At 44.1% G+C, this 26,848-nt stretch overlaps 1 protein-coding gene across 2 annotated transcripts in view; it reads left to right on the top strand.

Annotated features, from left to right (window-relative positions):
* The window catches only part of TMTC1 (transmembrane O-mannosyltransferase targeting cadherins 1), a 147,723-nt gene that overhangs the window by 114,927 nt on the left and 5,948 nt on the right, over positions 1-26,848 (top strand). For both annotated transcript variants that reach the window (XM_075116359.1, XM_075116349.1), the window contains exons 12-19: positions 6,976-7,119; positions 14,613-14,721; positions 20,483-20,585; positions 23,613-23,748; positions 24,549-24,693; positions 24,821-24,958; positions 25,349-25,471; positions 26,566-26,643. In XM_075116359.1, coding sequence (XP_074972460.1) covers positions 6,976-7,119; positions 14,613-14,721; positions 20,483-20,585; positions 23,613-23,748; positions 24,549-24,693; positions 24,821-24,958; positions 25,349-25,471; positions 26,566-26,643 — 976 coding nt within the window. The remainder of the gene's footprint in view (positions 1-6,975; positions 7,120-14,612; positions 14,722-20,482; positions 20,586-23,612; positions 23,749-24,548; positions 24,694-24,820; positions 24,959-25,348; positions 25,472-26,565; positions 26,644-26,848) is intronic.

Raw genomic sequence — 26,848 nt, 5'->3', positions numbered from 1 at the left:
CCTGGACGGGTTTTGAAATAGCCATAGGCACTGGTGATCACACACCCCCTCCTCTGACTTCTTGAGCAGGACTTCCTTCAGGACCTGAGATGGTCCATGTAACTCCAGCAAGGACCCTAATGGGACCCGTAGAACCACTTGGAGATGCTCTGAGAGCCCCTGGCGCTGTGCTGGGGTGGGATCCCTTCCTGCCTTATTCCTAGCGTTGCGTCAAGCACTGAGCCAGACCACCTCATAGCTGAGTACATGGAAAAGGGCATGATTTCATACTCAACACTGGGCTGTGCTGCATACAGCCGGGAGTCTGGCTGCTTTGTCATGCTTTCCCTGAAGAAGATTATGCCTGAGGCTTTCAAAGGTACCTAAAAGCGTTAGATCTCTCACTTGCCTGACTTTCAACGAGATTTCCGTTAAAAAAAAATAAAATACAAAAAATCCCAGCCTGCCGCAAGCCTTCTGTCAAGCTGAAGAGTGCTACCTTTGAGGAAATATTGATGCAACTACTAAAACTCTTCAAGGGAAAACCAGCTGCTGCTTAATATTGCAGGATCATCCTCTGTACAAGGAATTCAAATGCTGCAAATTGAAGGTGTTTTTGAGAAAGACATAGGATCTGGCTCCGTGACCTACACGTCTGTGCATCATGTAGAGCAGCTCTCGGAACAAGGTGCCATACTATCGTGCAGCCATGGCCTGAGTTGTTGCCAGCGCAGGACTTTTCCCTGTAGGGTGACTGGTCTCAGAATTACATCAAGTAAAGTTTAATTCAAGTTGACATAAACTTTATTGAGAACTTAGGAAAATACATGAAAATTAGTGTGATGTAATATTAAAATTGGAAAATTGGCTTGAAATACTATACTGGAGTAAATATAAAATGGGCAGTATAAAAATTTGGCACAAATGAAACCTTATTCACGTAACATTCTTACTTTTGTTGGCAAAATGATGCCAATAAAATATTACAGTATGTGTTGGAATGGGGCAAAACATGCCTCAAAAACAAGTTGCCATGCTGCCAGCAAGTAATTGGGCTCGGGTAATTAAGACCTGACTCTGTGCGCTTACTCTGGCTGAAGTGAGCCTCATGGATGCTGAGCATTGCAGAAGGGTTGTGCAGGCAGCAGGAGAGCTGAGAGTGAGTGGCAGAGAAGTGCCCTGCAGTACAGAGGACTGGTGAGAGGAGGTCTATCCCAGGGCTCTTCAGACCTTCTTCTCTTGTTACTAAGAGAGAGGTAACACAACATGTTTTCTCATGGTAGCGCCACAGTGGTAATTAATCACAGCTGCTTCAAAGGTGGAGCGTTCCCTGCGAGTGCTAGGCTTAATCGCATTCTTTAATCAAAAGATGCGTTAACAAAAACCAGGCATGCTAGATCTCCCCAGCTGAATCAGTTGCTGACTTTTCTCTCTAGCTGAAATGAATACGCTTGGAGCTCCTTCGAATATTGTGCAGGATGATGCTGGCAGGTTTTTAGTTTCTGCTGCTGCTGCCATGGCATGGCTGTTAGGTTAATGATGGCCAGTGTTGCTTACAGCTTTCATAATGGCTTTGAGGTCTCATGTTTTAAGTCACCGGGAACGTGCTTTCAAAAACCTTTATCGTCAGTGCTTGGAGGGTGGTGAGGGGCTGGGCACTGGGCTGGGGCATCAGGGAGAGTCACCCCGCTGTGTGACATCTCATGGCTGTCCGAGCTCTGAGAGGTGGCTCTGGACTGCTTTCAGTAACCCCTTGTGTCAGGTGGTGGCTGTGGGGGGCTGCCCAGACCCCTGAAAGCTGGCACCACACCCTTTTCTATGCTGTTCCTGGTAGTTTCACAGACTAATTGCGCATTAGCCTGGCCCCATCCCCTTTTGCTCTCTGCCCCTGCACAGTGATGGCTGTGCAAAAACCACATAACACTCTTAAGAGCAAGTGGGGAGTTCTTATGGTAATGCCTTTTGCCCCCCACCCCCCAATACCTCCGTCAACAGCCCAAGGGCTGTTTAAAGGCCGTACTGCGAGCAGAGCTTGCCAGTTGTTTAAGTGGTCTCCCTCAATCTGAATTAAAAGAATTAAAATTCTTGATGGATTATAGGTTTGTAGCCATGACAACAAATTCCCTCCCTTTCTCTTTTTTTTTTTCTGGAATTGTCTCGTAGATCAGTAAGTTGCCAAATAAAACCCCTCAATTCTTTTTTTTAACTAGTGTTTCAGGTAACAGCAGCATTAAATTAAAAAGCAAAATAAATGGTCATCAGCAATTTGATGACAGTGTATGTTTTCTGCCTGGTATCTTCTTGTGAAACTGGGAATCTGTTGACTGTGCAAGTCAATAAGGCTTTTGTGCAGTGGTATTAGAGAGAAATTTGTTAGCCTAAAAGAAGTGGGGATAATTGCTAACAGGAGTTCTTGTGCAGTGTATACCTGTAATAGTTAAAGGGAAAGCTGCTTAAAATTATTCTGACAATTGCAGATACAGCACTGGAGGAATCATTTGAATTGTTCATTCTGCAACAAGGAAACATCCCACTTGTCTTCTCTTTAGAAATGAAATCTCAGTCTGATTTAAAATATACTTTTACGGGTTGGTTTCCTTTTTTTTAAAGTAATTTTGCCATTTCAAGACTTCTATTATAATTACCTGTGAATATAGGTTTTTAAAGAAAATTGTTCTGATTTTTAAAAGAAAGGAGAAACTGATTTTTTTACATGAACTGCTTCTTGTAGAATAAGTTTAATGAAATTCAGCTTTCTTTCATAAATAATGCAGCACTTGCATTTGATTAGGTGAAGCCTAGAGGAATTTCTACCTAATCAGATGCATAGCAAGAAGGATATTGCCTGCAGACTGTTACCATTATCAATGGCAGTGGCAAGGAAAATACAGCTCTGTATGTGTCCAGATAGAAAGCTTTGTTTCTTAAGAGAAGTTGCAAAACAAGGTATATATGTTCCAACACCCATTCCTTGCATCTCCGAGTATCCTGGCTATTTGTAAAACAAGGTCTGGCTTCTGAGTATTATCATTATTGTGACATGAAGAGACTTCAGGTTAACTGGAGACCTCCTTGTCCTGATAATGTGTTTCTAACCCTTCCAAGAAATAAATATGTGTAGGGAAGAGACAATCTTTGCATCAGAGAGCTTATGGTCAAAATAAGCAAGGTAGATGTTGGGGATCATTGTGACCAATTCCAAAAGCCTTGAAAAACAGCACAAAATTCTTGAAAACCTCCCAATAACACAAAAATGGAAAAAAAAAAAAGATATGTGTGCCACCATTCATTAAATAATAGATCACATACAGCAAAAAGTAAACCAGTTTGCAAATGGTGTATCTGCAAGTTTTGCAGAAACATTTTTAGGGTTCTTAAGTAAACATTGCTTTAATTAATAATCTGTGGTCATGTTCTATGATGCTCTGTAAATTCAGCCATGAGACTTTGTTCTACTCTGGTTTTATCCTCAGGAAGCTGTTATTAACAGCAGTGGGTGTGCATGAACAGAGGGTAGTTTGAGTAAGGTCATTAGTCCTTTACTCGTCATCCATATTAATAAATTAAAAAGGACCTGGGCTCCAACCTCTAGCCCTGAGGCCAACTGGCATAAATTGACCTGCAAGCATTCAGTAAGTGTTTGTATCCGCCGAGAGACAGTGGCTGAGCCCAGGCTAGCTTTTGGGACCAGACCCTGGACCGCTCCTGGAAACATTTGACGGTGGTGTAAAATGATTTGGGATCATGTTAACAGTATAACAGCATGGATGTTCATGGGCTCAGGCTCTGGCTCTGGTTATTTTATTAGAGGTGATGCTCTCTTAGGGCTTGGTTATGCTCTGGGCCGAACTCAGTTAACTGGCTCTACTGCCATAATGAAGTAATATTGCAAATAAAAGCATAAAGAACTGGACCATAATGGCAAAGCCCAATGACACTGCCTTATCAACCTGTGCTCAGATTTTTTTTCTTAATGTTTGTTCAGAAATGTAAAATTGCAAATGTCGGAAGTTCTTCAGGCCAGATGCTAAGCGGGTTTAGGCTGACAATTTGTGCTAGCTGAGGTTCTGTTTTTTCACTTACATTTCTTGGAAAGGGCAATGAGATGTAATGAATAAATGTAAAACACAAGAAACAGAGCTCAGGATACATGGGAGACGTGCTTGCATCCTGTGATTTGCTGTCAAAAGGTTTTAGTGCTGAGCTCAGAAGTGTATTTATGGAGCTGCTGGTCAGAACTGTGCAATTTAAAGGTGAAATCAGTCTCTTTTTTAATCTTGAGTTTTCATTCCTCTCCAAATTGGTGCAAGCAAATCTCCTGGGCCTAAAATGTCATGGGAGCACTAGAGGCCAAGAACAGAATTAATTTCTGAAAGTTTGAGAGCAAAGCCATCAGGTTTAGGGCTGTAAAATGTTAATCTGTTTCTGACTTTCCCAAGAATTGGCTGAAATACTTTTACCCACTCATAACTCAAGCGACTTCATGTCAGATATTAGAGCTGGTTTTATGTGTGAGTACTGACAGAAGTAGTGCATGGCTTTTATCATAGCCAACTGGGAAAAAAGCCTCACAACTATAACCTCCAAACTTTTTCTGGTCCAAACAAATGCCAAAATCCCATGGAAGAAATGGGAAACAAGGCTGAGCCCTCAGTCATTTACCCTAAGGTAGATAGGACATTCTTTGCCCAAGATCCTGGTCAAGGTATCACACAGAGCTGCGTACCAAGTGCTGAAGAGCAAGCAAGGTTGGTCCTTCCCATCGTTCCCCTGCTGGTGCTGTAGAAAGCGCTTCTTCCAGCCTCCTGCAGCTGGGAAGGCTTATCCTTGATGACCAGTGGATTTTAGGGCCAGGGTCAAGACTCAACACTATTCCCTCATCACCGTCTTGTCCTTTGGTGATGCTTCTCTAAGCACAGGCAGCCTTTCACATCCCCAAGTGCACAGGCTCACTGGGTAGCTTCAGTGATGGAAAGTGATGCTGTCTCTGTGCCAGCTGCAGTCTAGCCTTGGATTTTCTACTCTTTGCTCCTCTGTGACAAGATCAGTTAGGGATCTTTTCAAAAATCAGTTGAGCAGGGAGTGCAGGTAGTGTGGGTGAACGGCCACTGGGCAATGCAGACACCTGAGACATGTAAGCTGCAGCTGAGAGCTTGCAGCAGGGGAAGTGGTTACCTTGGAGAGACGGGATGCTTATCTGTATGTGACGGATGTTGATAGACTCCACAGTCATTAGTTACTGTGAGTTGTGGTCGATACATTTATCCTTTGTCAGTATAATAGGCAAAGTTTTAAAAAACATACGTGGCTGCATCCTTGGACGCTCTGTCCTTGACTATGTGGCTTTGCAGTCGTTGTCCACTAGGCTTGATGTTGGGTGGAAAAAGGATCTGGGGGCTCTTCTCTTACTTAGTCGTAGCAAGTATCCTGGGTCTGTTACTGGAGCACGCCCACACCTCCTGGAGTTCCCTCCTGCATTCCCAACTTCAACCCCAAGTAAGACCCTGCCAGAATCACTTATGTGCAGTGGAGTAAAAAATGTGACTGATACAAATGTTGCAGCAGTGTATAAAATCCTAAATTATTCATGATGCTTAAGCACAGAAAATCCCTGGGCTGAAGTGACATAATGAAAAACTCCAGGCAAAAAAAAACCCATCATGAAAAGTCTTAGATTAAAAACAGTTGCAAACTTTAGAGTCAGACTGCATTATAGAGTCTTAATCCCTTCTTCCTTTAAATGCCCCTCCTCACGCTGTACCCTGGGCTATCATAGCCAACTGCTTTTAATGTCATTATCCACATCAGTTTCCCATGAACAGGGACCTAAGGCAAAGAAATGTCGGATGGCTTGTCCTGGTCTGAAATAGAAAAGCTGTAGTGGCAGCAGGATTTGCAGCTAGATCTTCTCAAACCGCAGCCTTGACCACCTTAACCTGCTTCCCCCTTATCACAAATGAAATGATCATCTGGAGGAGTTCAGCAGGCAAGCACCTGCGCACTGTTTCATACCAGAGCATCAGACCTCCTTGCACAGCTGGTCTCCCAGCTTGCCTGCGACCTCTGTGGACTACTGTCATAGATTTATTTCTTTATCGTAAAGAACCTCAGTTTTCACCCATCTATGACACTGAGAGTCCTGGGTGCTGAATTTTGCCCTGGATCACTTTCACCTCTGGAGTTTTCTGGTGAAAGACCTACAAACCAAAATACTGATGTAGAAGCACAAGTTTGTCTGAGAATTTAAGCAGCTGAATGGACTATGACGTGCTGCTTAATTCATGGAGAATTTTGACAGAGATGCACTGGGCCCAATATGTAGTGTTATAACTGAAACAGGTAGGTGTAAAGAACAACAGATCAGTTAAAAGCCGAACCGAACCAAGTAGTAAAAAAAATACAACTAGAATCTTAGGGAATTCCTACTGTTAAGCAGTCTGTTTCCAGATTTTTTCATAATTTTGCTCAGTCCTGAAAACATTGCTCAACAGCTGATTTCAAGTTTCCTTTTGCACTTTATTACGACTTTTATTGTGGGAAACTGATTTAAAACAAACAAACAAAACAACAGATCCATTTAAACAGTGTTGTGTTGGTTTCTGTATATGGCAAAACATATTTCCATTGGAAACATATTTTTGACAAAGCAGTTCTTGCTTGTTTGAAAAACATTTTGAATAAAGACATCCAAGCTGCTTTAGTCACTTTGCCTTTGCTTGGAGGGTAAAACAGGCTTTCAAAGCTGTTCTGGAGGATAAAGTTTGTCCTGGAGGCATATAGGAACTATAGAAGATCTGATTTGCAATCTCTTTGGGAGTTGAAAAGGTTCCTCAGGATCCCATCATGACCTGCAGCAAATGAAGGGAAAATAGTGTTTCCTAGCTGACATCCTTCGCTCTACCGAGTGCCAAATAGCAGTGGTGGCAGCATTAGTGACCTCAGCTTTTATCTGTCAATTAATGAGTGTCTGTAACTTGATTATTTTTTTTTTTCTAGACTGTACCCTCGTCACGCAAGCGCTCTCAACAACTTGGGGACATTGACCAAAGATGTGGTGGAGGCAAAGGACTACTACAGACGGGCCCTTCAGTTAAACCCTCAGCACAATCGCGCTCTCTTCAATCTCGGCAACCTACTCAAGTAAGTTGAATGCAGAACTGGCACCAAGGAAACTCACATTCTTTCTACGTTCATCACCAAAGTAGTTTTTTCTGCCACCTGGTGAAGGAATGGCATTATTTCTTATTTCCGGCCAGGAGTACCAGCACAAAGGTGAGGCTTAGTTTGGATGACCTTATGCTGTTTGCCACATCACTACACATGCTGTTTACAGTTGTGTTTCAGTTGGAGGGAATTCAGTTGTTCCAAATCAGGCATCAAAAAATGAGGTGCCTAAGCCCAACTAGTCACCTGAGGCTTCCATCTCAACGGAGAGGTGTAAGCTTTTCCAGGGGAATAAGCCATGTTGTTCAAAGACAGGTATCTGATACAGATCAAATAAATAACTCAGATGCAACAAATCCCTCTCTGCAAGTTCCCACTTCTCCTCATTAGCTGTATGGAAGCTCAATGCATAGTTTAGGCATAAACACCTAACTCTGAGATACTCGGAGCTGCAGAAGGTTGCACAGGGGATGGGTATGGATTTGAGGGAAAGCTGGCTTACATCCCTGTAGGGTTACTCTGCTGAGCAAGAAAATAAGTTAATCAGCTCATATTTTGACTCATTGTTATTTTGAGTGTCAGCCTTTAGCAAGGAGAATAGCAGATGATCATAATCATGCAAATTAATTTGACTAACCATATCTAAAGACTGAACTTAAATCTACACAAGAAACTTGGCCAGTATGATAAGAACTGCTAGGCGTGCAATTAAAAAAAATATATATCTCTATTACTGCATTACTATTTTGCATCAGCAATAAAACCCCTTGTTTTTGTGAGGATAGCGTGTTATTTGCTGACAGAACTGCGTAAACTACAGCAGTAAAAGTACATTTTTGCTGATATAAACTGCACCTATTTTGCTGGCAATAGGCTCTGGTAAATCTTCTAGACCAGATTGGGCTTTAGTGTTGGGCTGGTTTTAAAGTGGCACTGTCTCATCAAAACATACTTGATCTCTCTGATTCTGAAATGTGACTTTGTGTGTGAGTTTATATGACAGATATTAAGTGTATTGCTGAATTCCTGGACCATGCAGTAGTGGAGAAGTTACCAGAATAATATTACAAGTAAACCTGATGGTTTGCGGTTAGAATATGGCAGCTGAGTAATTCTTAAATAGAAAGTAGGTGAGTGCTTTAGTGGAAATACTCACAAGAAAGGAAAATGGTAAAGACAGTCTTATTACAAGAGAAGTGGAAGGTCTTTGTATTATTCATTAGATTTGGTTGATTGAAATTAATCTTAGGTGGCAATGCTGTTTAAAAATACATATTGTCCTTTTAACCCATCATGTTTGCCTTAGTTATTATTCTCTGTGATTTTTTTAAAAATATAAAATATTAATGCAAGAGGATGTAAGCCAGAAGCAGCACCAGGACATCCCATGTCAATAATGCTTAAATCTGGCCTGTTGATGGGCTCTTATGACCCAGCAGATGGGTAGAAACTGGATTTGTTGCACTGGAAAAGCACAGAGGAGGCATGTGGGAAAATGTCTTAGAACTGCTGTTTGTTTTGTGTGCAATATGTCAAGTTTTTCCTAACGTGATAGTTAAGATATTATGTGTCTGGTTGGACTGTATGTACTCTGCATCCTTCTGTGGAACCATATATTGCAGTATGTTAAAGCTGTGTGATGCTTGTGTTAAACGTGTTACAAGAAGGCGCTCAGGTTCACCTGCCCTTTTCCCACACCCATTTGCTCCCATTTTCTAGACTTTTTGTAGGCTTCCGAAACAACCTAGTGCATCTGGACACACCAATAGTATTATTTACAATGGAAACTGGGTGTCCTCATCATCCTGTTCAGCTTTAAAAAAACGCTGCTAAACAATAGGTAGGGTTCATGGTGGAGGGATTAGCACATACGTAAAGCAGATGCTGCGCAGGCAGATTCTATATGAATGTTTCCCCTAAAACACTAGGCCAAACCCCTTTTCTGGATCATCCATCAACTTAGCAGAGATCATCAGCCATGCTGGAGCATGCGGTGACTTGTGAGATGACCAGACGAGAACGAGGCAGAGATTTCAAGCTCCCCCTTCCTACAACTTTGTCTTTATTTATGTTTTCTACCTGGGTCTTCAAATTATCATTTCATATATATGTATATAGGGCAAGCAGTATTCTGCAGACACTAAATGCTAGTATAATCTAGGTAATAAATGAAAATCTGCACAATATTACAGGCAGATATTATTTTCTGGCTGTGCTGTAAGACATTATGAAGGATGTTTTGTTTTTTAAACATATGGCAGAGAGAGGATAAATGGTCAAGGCGTAAAGGCATTTTCTGTCCACTTTACAGAGGCTTCAGTGCATGGTACAGATCAGGAAGAGCCAGATCTGCAACACTTAAGGCATGTCCAGTAACAGCACTACTTGTACTGAGGCACGTAACAAAACTGTCTGGCATAGAGAATTCCCAATTGAGTTCTGCTGAGTTCCTTATACCCACCCCTGCTCGTAGCATGGAAATCTGATGGTGGATATTAGGTTTCACCTCCTCTGGAGTGCTGAGAAAAGGCAACTCCAGGATTTTGGAAGGATGAGTTTGCTACTCCCATGTGGGAATATGCCTCTCATCATTCCGTGTAAATAAACTCTTTATTTAAGCATCCATCGCCTGTGATTTAAGCTTGAGTAAAAATCTGTTCTGAGGACCACAGGGTGGAATTTTAAAGTTGTGGGCTTTTTTTTCTGCGCAAGTCCTAGATGAAAAAGGATGTTTCCGTTTTCTGTTTGCACATAATGAAGACAGCTATGTGCCAGAAGATGAATGTTCTCAGGAAGCGTTGCAGGGTAATGGCTGAATAAGCCTCTGGTTTTGTTTACATATCCTAAAATAAAGTTGTATGTCATAATTTTCTTGCCTAATATAAATATTGGAGAGTAGATAATTAAACAATGCCAACAAATTTCTTAGTTAAAGTAGACCCAAAAGATGGCCTACCTAAAAGTACGAAATCTTTCTCTGCTTTCGTGGTCCACGATCAGTGACACAGAAGAGCCTGATATTGCTCTCTTGTGTTTTGTTTCAAAGTTTCCCATTATATAAATATTTCACTCCTCTATATAGATTCAATTTTGTTCAGATACAGCTTGAAAAGCTGAGATAAATATAATTCAGAATAAGTCACAAATTTATAGCCTGTAGGATATTTTGTAAAGAGACAAGAAATAAAATAGGATGAATGTTCGAAGTAAATATTTATCTCGGCTTTCTGTTGCAGGAAGAACGGGAGAGAACTTCTTATTTGCAGTACTGTATCTATCCATACCTAAAGCACTCCAATATTCAGTGCACTATTTCTTATGAAAAAAAAAAAACCTCATAACTCTTACGTGCTTTGAGAGTGTTATGGCTCCATTTTCCAGGGGAAAGTGAAATGCTTAGAGACAATGTCCACTGAAATTTTGAGTTTATTCAAAGGACTGATTCTCTTCTGAATGTAGAGTAACGCACAAGGTGTCCTGTGCGTTTGTTGCCATGATTTAGTCCAAGTTTAGCAAACCCATCTATTCAGAGGACGGAGGACGGTCTGCCCTCTCCGATACAGGCTTCTGGATATGTACGTATGCGAATGTGCTGACACAGGCTTGTGTAACTGTCTGAAGATGCTGAAAAACGTCAGATAGATATTACGTGCACTGAGATTTAAGATCTTTCAGAGAATGAAACATTCCTCTGTTCTATTCAAAGAAGCAAATTGAGCGATAATATTCAGTGATACCGCATCTGGCTTTCTGGATGGTGTCTGTCTAGGATACTCTGCGATGCATGAAGTGCTGTAGTTATCTGTCCATATCACATACACATTGTAGCCTGTTTATAAAAAAAAATCCCAAATTCTGTCAGTGTCAAATTTACAGTGGATTAAAAGAATAACGTAGGTTGGAATGGAGGTCTGGAGATCATTTGGTCAAGCTCACTGCTCAGAGTAAGTCTAGTTAGATGAGGTTTCTCAGGGCTGTGTCCAGCTGAATCTTGAACTCCTCCAAGGACAGAGATACCACAATCTCTTCATGCAACCTGTTCCAGTGTTTGACCACCCTCATGGTGAAAAATATTTCTCCTTACGTCTAATCAGAAATTTCTGTGTTCCTACTTGCGTCTGTTGCCTCTTGCCCTGTCACCATGCACCTCAGAAGAGTTTGGCTCTCTGGCTTCTCTGTATCCTGTGACCAGTAGGTAGTTGCAGGTAGCACTGAAATCACCCCTGAGCCTTCTCTTCTCCAGGCTGTACAGACACAGCTCACTCAGCCTCCCCACAGTGCAATGGGGGCTCTAGCCCTGATCTTCTTTAGTGGCCCTCTGTTGGGCATCCTCTAGTAAGTTCATGCCTTTCTTGCACCGGGGAGCCCAGCTCTGGACAGGCATTGCTCCAGATGTGGTCTCACAAGTATTATATAAAGGGGAAGGATCACTTCTCTCGTCTCACTGTTGGCCTTCTTTGCCATGTAGGGTACATTGCTGGCCCATGATCAACTTGTTGTCCACCAGGACCCCAGTCATCCCCCAGACTGTACTCGTGCATGGGGTTATCCCACTGCGGGCACAGGACTTGCATTTGCTTTTGTTGAGTTTTTTGTGAGTGACGTTCCCATCAGGCCTGATCCCTCTGAAAAGCAGCCCTGCCTTGCAGTGTATTGCCCCCTCCCCCACTTTGGTATCATCCACATAGTATAGATGAATGGCAAATGGGCGCGTCTAAATTATCTGAATCAAACAGGCTTAGAGGCTTCCTTTCAGACAGGCAGAGTTAGGCACTGCAAGCTCCCCTTGGGATATGGTGTGAAACCAAGATGAGATGTTCAAAACAGTTGTGAAGCCCTTGTCGAGTTCCTGGCTTTAATGCAGTCAAACTAAGTTCACAAAATAAAACAAATCTTGAAAGTTAAAAAGTCCTCTAGAGCACTAATTCCTAGGTTACTCTTTCTGTTGCAAATGAAAATTGCGCCAGTGCTAACAGCCCACACACCGCCCTGTGCATCACCAGGCTTCTGCGGGGTGGTTTATGCTGATGCGTCTCCAACTGCGGAGCGCTTGCAAAAATATGGAAGACACGCTCCAGGTGGAAAGAGGTGTTCCTTGCTCTCGGCTTGAGCACACTGATTGTAGAGGGGAGGCTGGGAGCTCGAGTGGAAGAGGGTGTCAGGAGAGGGCATTGTAAGGCAAGGTAATTTGGGGAAAAATTGGATTAAGAGATCAAAGACTCCTTGTGTCACTTGAATTTGTTCCTCTCTCTGTCATAGCAAAGGTGTACATTACCTAGCTTTTTCTGCTCCAGATCCCCGGTTTATGGTAAATTAGTGTATCGGACTGTTCTTCCAATGGTCTGTGCTCTCCCACATTGCAGGAGATTTATATAAGCAATGGTCTCGATCCTGCAAAGTGTTGGCCCTGATCCAGGAAAGCACTTCAGCCAGTAATTAATTTTCGACTTGCGTACATAAAAGTTAAGTATGCGTTTAAGTGCTTGGCCAGAGCGCTGGGTATCTTGCAGGCCTGAGCCCTCTGAGAAACTACTGGATCGGCTTTTTTTAATGTAATTCAGTCTGTCACATAAAAAGATGCCATAATCTTTCCCTCTCTGCGCCCACTTTCAGGAGACAAACATTGTTCTTGGATCAAATGAAAAAAAAGGAAAGGCCACTTTGAAAAAAAGAGTAATTAAGAGGGCTGCCGCATGTTCAGAGTGCATGCTTGTGGTTAATGGGAACTTTTACTGCTGCTGAGTAGATCACTTAATCCTTTTATTTCTGTAGCTGGCATTTCCTACGTTTTTTTGCCAAACATCAATACCTTTAGAAATCAGTCATCTGTTTTTGATTTATAAAAATGTGTCATGAAACTCCAGCCAAGGGATCCAAAAGTTTTATAAATTGACAAGCTAGCTAGTCTTTAATTAGTGTAGGAGAAAAGTGGTTCTTTATTTGTTTTTTGCCTCATTCGTGTAATTTATATGGAACACCACTGGAAGAAGGAAAAGGCTAGCACAACTGGTTTTACTTAGCTTAATGCATAGGCAAAATATTCTTCCAGTTACACAACTAGAAAGGGAAAAAATCTGCAAAGCCACATATATTATCAACTGAAATTTGCACCTTATAAACAAGATCTGGTTACTTGGCCATGTCACTCAGATGAAATGTAAGGCCAAAGCGGCAAGGTGTTCACATATTTTTTGTGTCCCAGAGCCCTTTGTTTCTTTTTGTAAGCTCTGCTATTCATATTCTTTGTGCACCCTACCAAGGAAAATGTTATTCCAGACCAGCTAAACCACCTTAGGTGTTCGTTCAGGAAACTTTCTCGTTTTTCCAAGGAAAGAAATACAGAGTGATACTGGAGAAACTGTAGCTCAAATAAACAAACACCCTTACATTTTTGTTCAGGAAACCATTTCCGTTTTCCATGGCAAAAAGTGCAGAGTAATGCTGGAAAAAAACCAAGCTAATCAGCGTAGCCATCTCGCAACTATCTCTGTTCATAACCCTTAGGATCTGAAGAACAGACTCCTCTAGCCTAATGATCAACCTGCTGAGGAATTATTTAGAGATCCCAGGCAGATTTAACTTAGCAATATTTGAATTTCAAAGTATTAATTTAACTAAGCTGTAAGTAGATCTATAACAGCATTTTTTGTCTGGGAGCATGCAAAGACTTCACAGCGTTTTTTTTTAAGGAAATGCAAATGCTTTGGTGTCTCAACCTACTTATGTGAGAGCAGGGTTGCTAAGAGCAAATATCCTGTTCCTAGGTCAGTCAGTGCCTCAGTGACATGACTGGGGCCAGACCTCCAGAAGCTGACTGCAAACCTGGTGTTACCCCGACAGCATCCCTTCCCGTAGGGCATGCGTCTTCCCAAGGACATTGCTGGGAGGGTCTTCTGCAGTACTTCATGCCTGGAGACACTTTTGCTATCTTGTCCTTCTTGTATCTTTAACTCCTGATGGGATGAATGGGGCAGAATTTGATGTATTTGCCATAAAGAGAAATATTGAGAGGAGTGCAGTAGGACTGGATAAGTTTACAAAATCTAGTGGTTACAACTCAGCAGACAGAGCATGTGGCCCATACTGTTTGCCTGATAGCCAAAATAAAATACTTTTTGCTCTTCAGTGTGTGGGATTGAGGAATGCACTGTTTTGGTGGTGTTCTGTCTTCACTGGGATCATTGCATAGTGCTCGGTATGACAGACACCAGAATAGCAGACTAAACAGCAGATTCATTACAGCCTATGTCCTCCCAGCTCCTGAGAATAACATATGGAAACAACAATGGGCCGAGGACATGCTGGGTACGGTCACTGTGGAGAGGAGGCACAAGTGAATTGTTTAGTCTGTGTTGAAAAGGTCAAGCGGTTTCTTTCACATCTCTTTAAAGTAGTTAATCAGTGGGATGACCTAAACGTGTGCCTACAGGAATGTTTTTTCTCTCCTCTGCTCCTTCCCTGTCCTGCAGGTCCCAAGGGAAGAAGGAAGAAGCTGTAGTCTTACTGCGGGACTCCATTAAGTACGGCCCAGAGTTCGCAGATGCTTACTCAAGCCTGGCCTCGCTGCTAGCCGAACAGGTAATGAGCATCGCTCGAGCTCTTGTGCCTTCTGCATGTGTGTATGCACTGCTGCTGCAGCCGCAACACCTCCGGTGCATCCCAATGAAGCACCCTCACCTTGCACACGTGGTGGCAGGCATGGGTCTGTGGCTGTCTGCAGAGAGCTCTCGGGCTGCTTTTGAGATTACTTTTTCAGGATAGGAGGCAACTTATTCACAGTGAGTAATTATACCCACATGATGTGGCTCTGAATGAAATCACTGTTGAAGTTGTGAGTAAATACCCTCCCTGAAGCTCCCTGCGTCTATGGTGGTCTTAATCCATCGCACCTTGAATGTTGTGACAGCAGAATGGGCGAGTGCTTCCCCCTCAGACACACATGCCCACGTAAATAACCTTGAGATTTCATAGTAAATCACTCCAAAGCTAGGAAATGTCAGAAACCAGGCGGCCTCTGCAGCCTGAATTCTGCGTCTTGCATGCACACATTGGAATAGGGCCCTTAATTACCATGGTAGATGATCATGCACAGGGGGTGGGAAGGCTCGCTAGCTTTATGTTGCTCTTAATGAGCAGCTGTTTGATATTTTATTTAATCTCATTGTTCAATATGTGCCCCCCGGCCTTATTTACTGCGCATGGCCCAGGCTGCACTCTGGAGGCAGGATTACTCATTTCGTCTTGGGCTTGTTCCCCACGCTCATTACTCAGCCTCTCCCTACTCGCTCTAGTTAGGCAATTTATTTCTACAAGGTCCCTGGGAGGTGAAATATTGCCCCCATGGAGGAAAAGGGAAATCGAGGCACAAAATGCTTGAGTTCAGAAGAAGCCATGAGGCATGGGTGCCCACATCGAGACCAGCAAGACCTGCTTTTCTCTATGCCTGCAGCAGCAGATGAGGGATGCTGTGCTTTGGGTGTTGGTCCCATGGACTGCAACTACAAACAGTGGCCCCAGTCTAGGGCTACAGGGGTGGGTGATGAGGTCCTCATAACTGCACAGCTCCAGCACACCTCTGCAAACCTTTTGAAAACGGATTTTATTCTCCCCAAGTTCCAGATCTAAATGTTCCATAGCACTGGGTGCTAAAGCTTTCTTAAAAGGTTGCCAAATACAAATACAGACAAAGCAAGAGAGTATCATCTTTCACTGTTTTCCATTAATCTGGTTAGTGAAATCTTGTCTCTGTAAGGGAAGTGGATAAATTTCAGCAAAACTATAAACAGAGGTCTTGTTCTGGTTTGCGCTTCTCTAACGATGTAGGCACTCTGCAGAACTCGCCTATGATATATGTGGGTTAGTGAAAGATGTGCTATTTTATTTTCCCTTTTAAGTGACTTTCAAATATTTGAATATTATCAATATCAGCTGCTGCAGGGACATAGAAATATACGAACTGAAAGAAGTGCCTCATTGAATGAAACTGTGTTTTGAATAAGCTTGTCAGTGAAGAGTCTCCTGCAAGTATAGGAAATGAGGCCTCCACAGTAATACCTGGTTTTAATATGAATTGAAATTATTAATTAGAACCATCGATTGTAAGGTCAGCCAAGCAATAAAACCATTATAGAGTCCCGAGGCCTTCTGCCCAAAGCAAATGCCATTAGTAAGTCCAGCAATAATTCATCTACTCTTATGTATAGGTTGTTCATCCTTTTGTGACTTGAGTAAGTGGTAGGGAAAAAAGATAGTTAGTACAATTTCCTCAGAAAACAGTGATTTCCTGCAGGCTTTTAACACCTTCTCGTGTTCAGCCACAGCAGATGACTACCTGATTGTGTAGCTCCTGCCTCGCACACCCATCCTGGTGATGGAGTAGGGGCTGTCCTACAAATATGTGCTGCTGCCTGTGGCTGTGGGCTGCAGAATCACACCCTAACGCTGTGCGCTTTCTGGAGGGGTATGGGCAGAAGTTTTGGCATCTTCGGCCCAAAGGATGATGACGGGACCCCATTTTTCAGTTTCGTTTTTTTCCTTTTTGCCCAAGCAATAATGTCCAAAATGGCTAAAAGTCACAAACCCTTTTTATCTGTCTACTTGTGGCCCAGAGTCTTTTTCACAGCTGTAGGGGTATCTGTGATGCCAGGCAGTATGCAGTAGGCTGCATGGACAGCATTGCTGTGGAGCTTTGGGAAGGGAGCACAAACTGGTTCCCCCTCGCTGGGGTGTGATAGAAAGGGGCTGAAGTGCCGTAAGCGGCACGTTAAAATAACTCACATGAAGTGACTGTGCCCATGACAAACTGCTGCTCCTCCAGCTCTGCACTAAGGCTAAGAAGTGGGGAAACAGGTAGACATGGCTCAGTGAAATGGTGCTGGGATTGCCTTGGTTGGTCCACCTAGCATGTTGCCCCCTATCTTAAAGACGATGAATCTGAAATGGGGCTTATGGGTCTTTTCCTCCCACAACTGTAAAAAATGTTACTGGGAAGAATGCCTCATGCACCAGGGAATTAGCCTGTAACTCAATGTAATTGCCCTTTTGTCTCCTTGGTAGTTGACTCAGAAGCTAGAGTTGACATGGAAAAAAAAACCCTGCTGCATTGTATAAAACAGTTTGGCTTGCTTGTGCCTTTTATAAATCCTTGCCCTTCTTATTGCTCTTTCTGCTTGATATTGTAACTCAGTCACAGTGTGTTGTTGTTTTCCATGATCACTGCAGAGGTGCTAGTATGAGAAATCAAACTTTTTTATTTGCCATTTCCACACTATTCCTGTAGCACTGCTTCCCCAGGATTTACCCTGGAGCACTCAAACAGCATCTTCTTCCCAGCTCTTGCAGTTTCATCAGCCATCTCGTGCTACTTGATGCTGCCTCTTTTCAGGCCCTAGTTTCTGGATTCAAGTGATTTTGTGTGTGTGTATATATAATAATATCAGCCTACACTAAGAAAAAGAAACTTTTTAACCCACTTAGCTGAAGAGGAGAGCCTCATCAGGCATAACCAGACTGAAAAACTGAGCCATAAAAAACAGACTTAAAAACCCTGGAGTTCAACTGAGAGATCCACACATGCATAATTTTTTTAATATCATAAAAACCTCATACATTTTTTAAGCCAGTCTTCTAAATTTTGTGAGCTTGATGAATGTTTCATGAAGGTCTGGGAGTGGTATTATTAAGTGTTAATGAGGATCAAGCCTTGATGAACTTACAGCATTTCTCCCAAGAAGAGGAGAGGCTGAGAGGGAAAGCTCTGGCACAAAAAGCTTGGCCTGCTCTTCCCAATTTCTGACCGCCCTTAATGCAAACACTTTGTTAGAGAACTCATCCCAGACTCTGTGCTGAGCCTGAGGCCTGCAGGGTCAGGATGTTAGGTGCCAAAAAAGCAATGCAACCATGATAAAAATGCTCAATATTGTTGAGTGTGAATATTTTGATGTGGGACACTGCTAATCCAGTTTAACATGGTCCTTCCTTGCTTTAAAGATCAGGTTTATGATCAGTAAATCGAGTGAAGAAAACTGACATATGTGCGCACAAAGCCACATTTGTTGGCTGAAAATTAAGATCAGAGAAAAAGAAACTAATACAGGAATCTTTGAAAATATGCTTGTTAATGTCTTGGTGACACAGATGCTTTCTCAAAAAATTGCTCTCCGTTTTAGTCAATTCTGATGATCGCTACACTTTTCCTGACCCTGCAGGGTAACGATGTCAAATTCACATAAATATATCCAATATGTCCAAACTTAAGCACTTTTAAAAAATGTGTTTCTGTGGTTTATCACACACTATCTTTTCTGCTGGCTGACCTTTATCATGTAAATGTGAAAGCACTTAACCATGGCAAACTGTGTGCTTTCATCAAGTCATACCCTTTCAGTGCAATTAATTCCAGCTCTCCAGTTCTGAAATAGGACATGAGAAAGGAGTCCACACATTTAAGTAGCTTGTCCTGGTTTTGGCTGGGATAGAGTTAAATTTTTTCCTAGTAGCTGGTGTAGTGCTGTGTTTTGGATTGAGTATAAGAATTATGTTGATAACACAGTGACATTTCAGTTGTTGCTAAGTAGTGTTTATCCTAGTCAAGGACATTTCAGCTTCCCGTGCTCTGCCAGGTGCACAAGAAGCTGGAAGGGAGCACAGCCAGGACAGCTGATCCAAACTGGCCAAAGGGATAGTCCATACCATATGATGTCGTGCTCAGTATATAAAGCTGGGGAAGCTGACCAGAGGTCCCCAGGTGATTGCAGCTTGGCAACAGGCTGGGCGTCAGTCAGTGGGTGGTGAGCAGTTGCATTGAGCATCACTTGTTTTGTATATTCTTTTATCATAATTTTTTTTTTCTCTTCCTCTGTTGTCCTGTTAAACCCTCTTTATCTCAACCCACAGGTTTTACTTTTTTTGCCGATTCTTTCCCCCCATCCCACTGGGGGGCGGGGGAGGGTGAGTGAGCGTCTCTGTGGTACTTAGTTGCTGACTGGGTTTAACCCACGACATAGGTACAGAGCAAAAGCTGCTGTCAGGTACCCCCTTTAAATCCAGAGGAAGTCCCATGGACTGTGGGATTTGCAGGACTTGTGGCGAGGAGAGTCCTTAGCTGGGAATAGACTGACCTCTTATTTCAACGTGGATTCAGCTCCTGAGCAGGAGGCCTGCCTTGGTGGCTCCAGGCTTTCCTCAGCAGACAGCTGGATGGCTGATTACACTTGGGAGCATCATCAGGAGGCTGTGGAGTTTGTTGCTGTAGGGCTGTGCCACTCCACGGAAGTGGAAGAATTGAAAAAAGCATCTTTGATGCTGGAGGCATGCCTGACACCCCTCTGCACTGTGCTTGTCTCTGCTGTTCATGGCCTTCTTCCGTAAACACACCCAACAGCAAAGCTCTGAGGTTAGGGGGGGAGGAAGACTGTGATAACCCGTGCTAGTGAGCATGCAGGCAGTGGGCACACACTAGCTGGCTGGAGGAAAATAGAAACCTTATTAAGTTGCTATTTGATCAAAACGAGACACCTTATTTTTGTTTCAGGACCAGGCTGCCTGTAACTCAGGCTAGACAGAGCCCACCCAGTGGGACACTTTCCATAGGCAGGGTGTTCCCAAAGAAAAGATCTGTATTTTCCAGAAATGCTCAGCACCAACAAACCTCCTTGAAATCTCTACAAAATGTAAGGGCTCAGTACCTCTGGGAATCAGTGCGGTGGCATGTCCCATTAGTCCCAGTGAACTACATCTCATGCATTGACAATGCCTGGTTTTAATCTGAATCTGTCAGATTTTCCCTACTCTCTCATTATCCCCATCCTCCTCCAGTTCCCCTCATTCCCCTGTACGAGCTCCCTCTCCCCCAGCTGTCACACACAGCAAGCTTTCTTTCTTTATATCTTCCCTGCAGCTTAGGGAACAAACAGCAGAGCTCCAGAGGGGAAAAGTTAGCCAGCGAGATGCTCATTAAACAAATAAATTAAAATATATCAGCTCCTAGATGACAGATATTTCTCAACAGAACCAATACAACGCCTGTTGCTGTGTGTTTCCCGGCTGGGTGCGTGCCCAGCTGGGGCTCAATGATGTTGCACAGGAGCCACCTTTTCCAGCTGTTATTTTTGTTTCACAGGTAGCTCCGATTGCAAATGTATGGGGAAAAGCTGTGGGTACCAGATGGCAGCTATATCGCATCCATGCCATGGGGTAAAATTTTGGCCTCCTAGAAGGCGGTGTGGGCTGGTGCCTCAAGCTCCCTATGCAGTGAGGGAGTTGTCACAAAATGCAGGTACGTGCCAAATGGTGCTGACACCCTTTCTGCCACCGCTAAGAAATCTCCTTCTCTTTTAAGGAACGGCTTAAGGAAGCAGAGGAGGTCTATAAGGCCGGCATAGAGAATTGTCCAGAGAGCTCCGATCTGCATAACAACTATGGTGTTTTCTTGGTTGATACCGGTAAGTGAGAAGGAGCAAGGGATTTTACCTCTCTGCTTTATTTGCTTTGATTAGTTTTATTCAGCAGTACACATCTAAAAGGGTGTCAAAAGCTTCCAAAGCAAGAGATATGCCTCCACTTTAACTTGGAAATAAATATCCCCATGCTGCTGGGATGGCACAGTGTACTGAAATCTGTAATCAATGCAGCCACTGTGCAGCAGTGGCATTCAGCCCAGCTGTTTCCTTCAGTGTTTCTCACCATCCTCTCACAGGCAGTTGTCCTTTTCAGTTTGAGCTGGGCAGCACCCTGACAATACTGCCATTTCTCCAGAAAAGCATGGCTGCATCAAACCAAATCCCATGCACACAAGTGGATCATTATGGTCTTTGGAGCACTTGCAGCTCTACTTGGTGACAAAGCAGCTCTTTGACTGTAAAGGTTGAGTGCCACCACTATAAAAACAAGCATGGCTTTTAAATCACAGTCATCTGTGAAAACAAAACCTAAGATACTGTGGGGTGAATTGATTTCTCAGGAGCTCTATAATGACATCCAAAGCCTTTCTTTTCTGGGCTCCTGGTTCCCTTCCAACTTCCCTGGACTCAGGCATTTCCTGGCATCCACATAAAAACAAAATAAAATGCTGCTGTAATGGCTGCCTTTTATTGACAGCTTTATAAGCAAGGCCAAGTTTGACAAACGACTAGTGGAAACGAAACTACTGTCTCACTCCAGTCCCTCCAGAACAGAGCTGAGGCTCAGTGCTGAAATACTGTAGGCTTAAAGTGTGTGGTTGCTACCCATTCTGCCCTATTCACACTGTGCCTGGCTGCGATGGTGCTTGGGAAGAAAGGATGATGGTGTCCATCAGTCTACAGCTAGCTGTCCTGCCTCTGAGCTGACGCTCAGCCATCGCTTTTCTGGAGTACCAGTGTGAAATAAATACAAAGCCAAAATGAAAACTTGTAATCAAAAAAGGCGTCATGGCATTAGTGACAGAGGTTGAGGTTCTGAATTTGTGCCCTGGCAAAATCCAAGCTTGCAAATAAGAAAAATTCCTCAGTAATTTCACTCTGATGTTGTACTCATCTTTGCTTGCCAACCCAGATAAACTGCCCTATTCTTGCCAAAAATTGTGGTTCAAATGCAGTGCAGTTAACTTATTTTTTGCACTTGTGTATTCTGCCAAAGTCAAAACTAACTTTTCCTGGTTTACTCCTACACTTCCCTACACACAAACAACAGGAAAAATCCCCACTGACTTTTGATACTTCAGGCATGATGTGTAAATAACCCTCCTGGAGACATGACGAGGCGTGAAGGAAGTGGCTGGTAGTGAGCCCATCACAGGCTGCGCTCTTCTCTGGCAGGCACAGGGAGATGCGGTGAAGCACCATGCCAATTAACTTGCAAGATTTTGTGCAACAAGCCTCCAGCAAGTGTCACCTCTGGGGAGCAGTAACTTTAGACAGCTCTGCAGTGGTCATAGACACTCAATGTGTCTCCCTTAATGATGCACATTACCCCGGTGTGCTGAGCAGGGAAGGCACTAGCTGACTTAGGGAATGAGATGCATGCCCAGCTGCTTCCCAGGATGTTTTGTAGATATGATCTTCAAAACCATCTGCCTGCTCAGCGGTGGGAGAAGATCGAGGCTGCTGCTGGATGTTTTGAAAAAGTCCTACCCTGAAAGATACATTGTTGGCCTTGGATGAATCTTAAGTGCTTCTTAATCTCCCTACAGACATACCTCCTCTCTCCTTTACAGGAGACGCTGAGAAGTGTCAGTATTACTTTTATGTTGCGTAGATAGTCTCAGGAAAACCAAACTGGGTCTGAAAAGCTGTGAAAATAAAATGCCCACGGCAGCATATGTTCAGTGCCCCAACATGTGCCGGCTGTTTTCAAGTTCTGCTTTCCAGCTAGAAATGGAATTAAATACATTGTGAAGTGATTTGGCTCAAAAAATGCCAATACTCTAAAGCTTTGTTGGTGGACAAAGCTCTGTGGGTATCTGTTTTCATCAGGAGATTATCTGGTCTAGAGTGTGCAAACCAATTAAATGAACACTGTGGTTAAAAATACGATATTCGTGTTTCTGAAATGTTGGAACTTTATACTGTGTCCCATTAATTTATTTACTAGGTAGTCAGCAGGCCCTGCCTGAGGAAAGCACTGCAAGATCCTTCTTGAGGAAAGCCATTATTCTGCTAAATAAAAACACACTATTAGAAATAGAACTTCAGGCTTTTAGGCTAGTGGTCTGGCACCTTTCTTTTTGCATGGTGTTGTTTTTTGTTGTGGTGCTCGGTGATGTCATGGATTGTGGGACCTTGCACCAGTACATTTTCACACAGCAAAGTGGTGCCACCCAATGGCTCCTGTGCAACACAAAGACGGTGCCTCCGTGCTCCAAAATAGGCAGCTGGACACCTCTGGTCTGGGATTTACTGGCCAGAGGTGGGAATTAGCTGGTCACTGGCGGCTACTCCCAGTCCTGTGGAGCAATGCACAGAGACTGAGCAGGGCCAATGCAACAGAGGTGGAGAGAATAGTCTCTGTCTGGAAAGAGCTGAAACTATTTGCAGCTCTGGTGGGGTTGCGGGGAATACTAGCTGCCTTGTTCTCCATGTCTCCATTGCCTGCCTCTCCAGTGGGCCAGGGTGGAAGGATGCTGTCCTAGGAGGTGGGACATGCACCCCAGCCCCCCATGGAGAGGACTCTGTCCTTAGCACAGGGAGTCCATCCCCCCTGCAGGTGCTTTCAGTCAGGAGTCGTCTTCTGGTGACTGTACCCTCCACTTGCAAAAACCCACCCCTAGAAAATTTATTTCTCAGGATCATCTCTGAATATTGGAGCCTAATTCTTAGTCTGGACAGCAATTTTCATTACAGTTAATCTCGAAAGGCTGAGGCAGGATTTCTTTCTCAAAATGGCTCCCACACATAGAGCAACAGATGAAAGAAAACTCAGAGCATTTCTGTGTGCTGGATTGCAAAAAGATTTTTCTGAGGCACCAGTTTAATGGTTGTTCTCCTCTCCAGGGGCTCCTGAGCGAGCTGTATCCCACTACAAGCAGGCCATCCACCTGAGCCCTGCTCATCATGTGGCCATGGTGAACCTGGGCAGGCTTCACCGCTCCCTGGGGCAGAACAAAGAGGCTGAAGCATGGTACAAGAGGTAAGAATTTGGGATAAGAGACAGAGGTTTCCCTCCTCGCCCTGTATGGCTTGCCTCTGCTAAAGAGCCTCTGATATGTGAATCTGTGAGTGCATATTTGGCTTTTTCTCCCTTCCTTCTCCATCTGTTTGAAAACAGATTTGCCTTTGCTTATTTGGCTATTTTGGGGGAGTGTTTGGAGAGGCAGCATGGACTCAGGCAGCATTGACTTCCCTGGACCATTCCCAAGCCCCCAGGATAGACACACTGCTGCGTTTGGCTGTGGGATGCTCTAATGATAAATTCGGAGGTTTCTCTGTGGCAGGAGCAGGTGCTTAGCACAACTCCCACTCTGCTGTGAGTGCTGCACCAGTAACAGCCATAACTGCCACATGGCCCAGCACCAAAACCTTGGCACCATCAGGAACTCAGGCCCTTCCCAGCAATATGTCAGCCCGCAGGCTCTGACTCCCAGTATGCAGCAGGGTGGGCTGGGAGGGGTAGGGGGGGTTGCCTCCTTTTTGGCATTCAGATTTGTGCTCCCACTCCCAAGGTTCTACCACCATCAGCCATTCCCACCCCTGCTGCATGCTCACATGTACTTCAGAGGAGGCCCTCTCCCCTTCTTGGGTGGCGAGAGGGATTGCTGCAGTGGGCATGCTCATCCCTCCCTGGGACCTTAAATTTGTGCTTCCTGGGGTGGGTTGAGAGTACCATGCAGAGTGCAGAGCTTCACGGCTTGATCCCAGCGCAAGCCACACCCCGCTCTTCTGCTTTGATCCCTATACCACCTGGAAGCATCTCTTGTTCCCAAATTCCAGGGCACTGAAGGTATCTCGGAAGGCTGAAATCCTGTCCCCACTGGGAGCTTTGTATTACAACACGGGGCGGTATGAAGAAGCGTTGCAGGTTTACAGAGAAGCGGCATCACTGCAGCCTTCGAACAAAGAGATCCGACTGGCGCTGGTGAGTGTGGGGCGAGCTTGGCCAGGGAAGGGCCATGAAAGTGGAGCACCAGCTGCTGCATGCAGCATCATATATTAAGGAAGGTTATGCTTTTTAAGATTGTAACCCTTTATAATGTGCTCCATAGGCTCAGGTTTTAGCAATGATGGGGCGGACGAAGGAAGCTGAAAAGATGACAAACCATATTCTCCACGAGGATGTGGAGTGTCTGGAGTGCTACCGCCTTCTGTCAGCCATCTACAGCAAGCAGGAGCACTATACCAAGGTACTGTGGCCACAGGGTACCCTTGTCCCAAGGGCTCACACACAGAGCTCAGGCTGAATTTTATGTTCCGCCCCTCTAGAAACATGTCACATGCCTTAGCACACACCCAGTAGATTTATTTTCTCACGAAAACCTTCTGTTTATCTAGGTACTGGGACTGAAGCTAAGCAGTGTGGTTTTCTTAACCAGTTACTGCTCTGCTGCTGTCAGCCCCACTGCCCATCAGCCACAGGCATCTAAAAACTCATTTCCACAGGTGTTAACAGTGTGTGGCAAACAAGGGAAGGAGGAAGATGACTCTTAGGCTGGGAGACCCTAGTGGTGAGGAGAGCATGAGAAGTGGAAAGGCGCAGAATACAGTAACACAATGCCCTCTTGCTTTTTTCACAGGCACTTGAAGCTATAGAAAAAGCTCTTCAGCTAAAACCAAAGGATCCAAAAGTCATATCAGAGCTCTTTTTCACTAAAGGAAACCAGCTAAGAGAACAGAATCTCCTTGACAAGGCTTTTGAGGTATGACAGCTCTAAGACCTATGGATAGTTTTGTAGGTTAAAAGGTAGTGAGCTTATTGCCTCTAATACTCCCTGTTGCACGCACCCTGGCTGTTGGCACTGGGAGCTTAGCAGTTTACCAGTCATACAGTTAAAGCTATGGGGCAGCTAACTCTGCCAGACTTAGTTGCAACTTTTTGCCTCACTCCTGTGTGGAAATACAGCTCCCTGCTCTGAGAGGTTAAGCACGGAGTTGTGGTGGGACTATGGAGGAGCCTAGGCCTTGTTGCACTGACCAGACCCTTGGTCCGTCCAGCCCCTGCTCCTCTTGCTGGCAATGACCAACTCCAGGTGGCTCAGCTGAAACCTGTGAGAGCCTACTGTGTTGTTATATCTCGCCTCATTACCTAATAGCTGAGAGATTGGCTTATCCTGTGGAACAGCAGGCTTGATAGCTCAGAAATTATGTTAGCATTAAATAATAGCACAGAAAATTGTTATTGGGACAGTTTTGAATACTTGCAATGTCCTTGGAGGTGTCTAATCCTGGTTTGAATCCTTTCCTGCTGTGACACCATAAAAATGGTGTTGTTTGACAGAGTCCAGAAGGTCCTTGTTGCTTCTTCTCCTATGCACAGTGGCAGAAGCAGTGGGGAGGGATAGCACTGCCCTCAGGTCCTTGTGAAACCTCCATGCAGGTCGCTGTACCGTAGTCTGCTGCCATCTCCAAATTAAAGCCTTGCAGATAAGGAGCATCAGAGCCCACACATGCCTTGTGGGTGGCAGGCACCTGCCTGAGGAAATGACCCTAATGTGTACAAGACCCTAGTGGTGCAGGATGGAAGGGAGGGGGTTGCAGGGGTTGGTGTGGCTCCTCATGCAGTGCTGTGGGCAGGGAAAAGGTGTGAGATGAGCTCAGCGGTGAAGCAGTGTGTTGTGTCACCTCTGCTCTAAAGAAATTGAAACTCCGCTTGTGCGTTGTATATGAGAAGAATCTGAAGTTATTTTTTAAATGGATTCAGAGGGAGAGGAAACTTAGTTTCTCTTTCCCCTCCAGTGCTGCTTTTGTTTGAAGACTCAGACTCTTAACCTAAAAATGTTTCATTTTTATTTAGAGCTATAAACGGGCCGTGGAGCTCAACCCAGACCAAGCACAGGCCTGGATGAATATGGGAGGTATTGAGCACATCAAGGTATGACAATTTCGCTTTTCCTTAAGCTGTTAACTGCTGAGATTACTGCTCAGGACAGAAAGCTAAATTTGTTTCAGACTGCCAACAGCTGCACATTTGTGAACAGTGAGTGTCCCTGATGTATTTTATCCAAAAAGGAGAAAAGTCGGTCTACCCCAACTGGAATTTCCCAACCAGGTTGCTTGGGAATATATATCCAGTGATG

The sequence above is a fragment of the Phalacrocorax aristotelis genome, chromosome 1, assembly GCF_949628215.1.
Source record: "Phalacrocorax aristotelis chromosome 1, bGulAri2.1, whole genome shotgun sequence".
NCBI classification, from domain to species: domain Eukaryota; kingdom Metazoa; phylum Chordata; class Aves; order Suliformes; family Phalacrocoracidae; genus Phalacrocorax; species Phalacrocorax aristotelis.
This window is presented reverse-complemented; position numbering and strand designations above follow the sequence as displayed.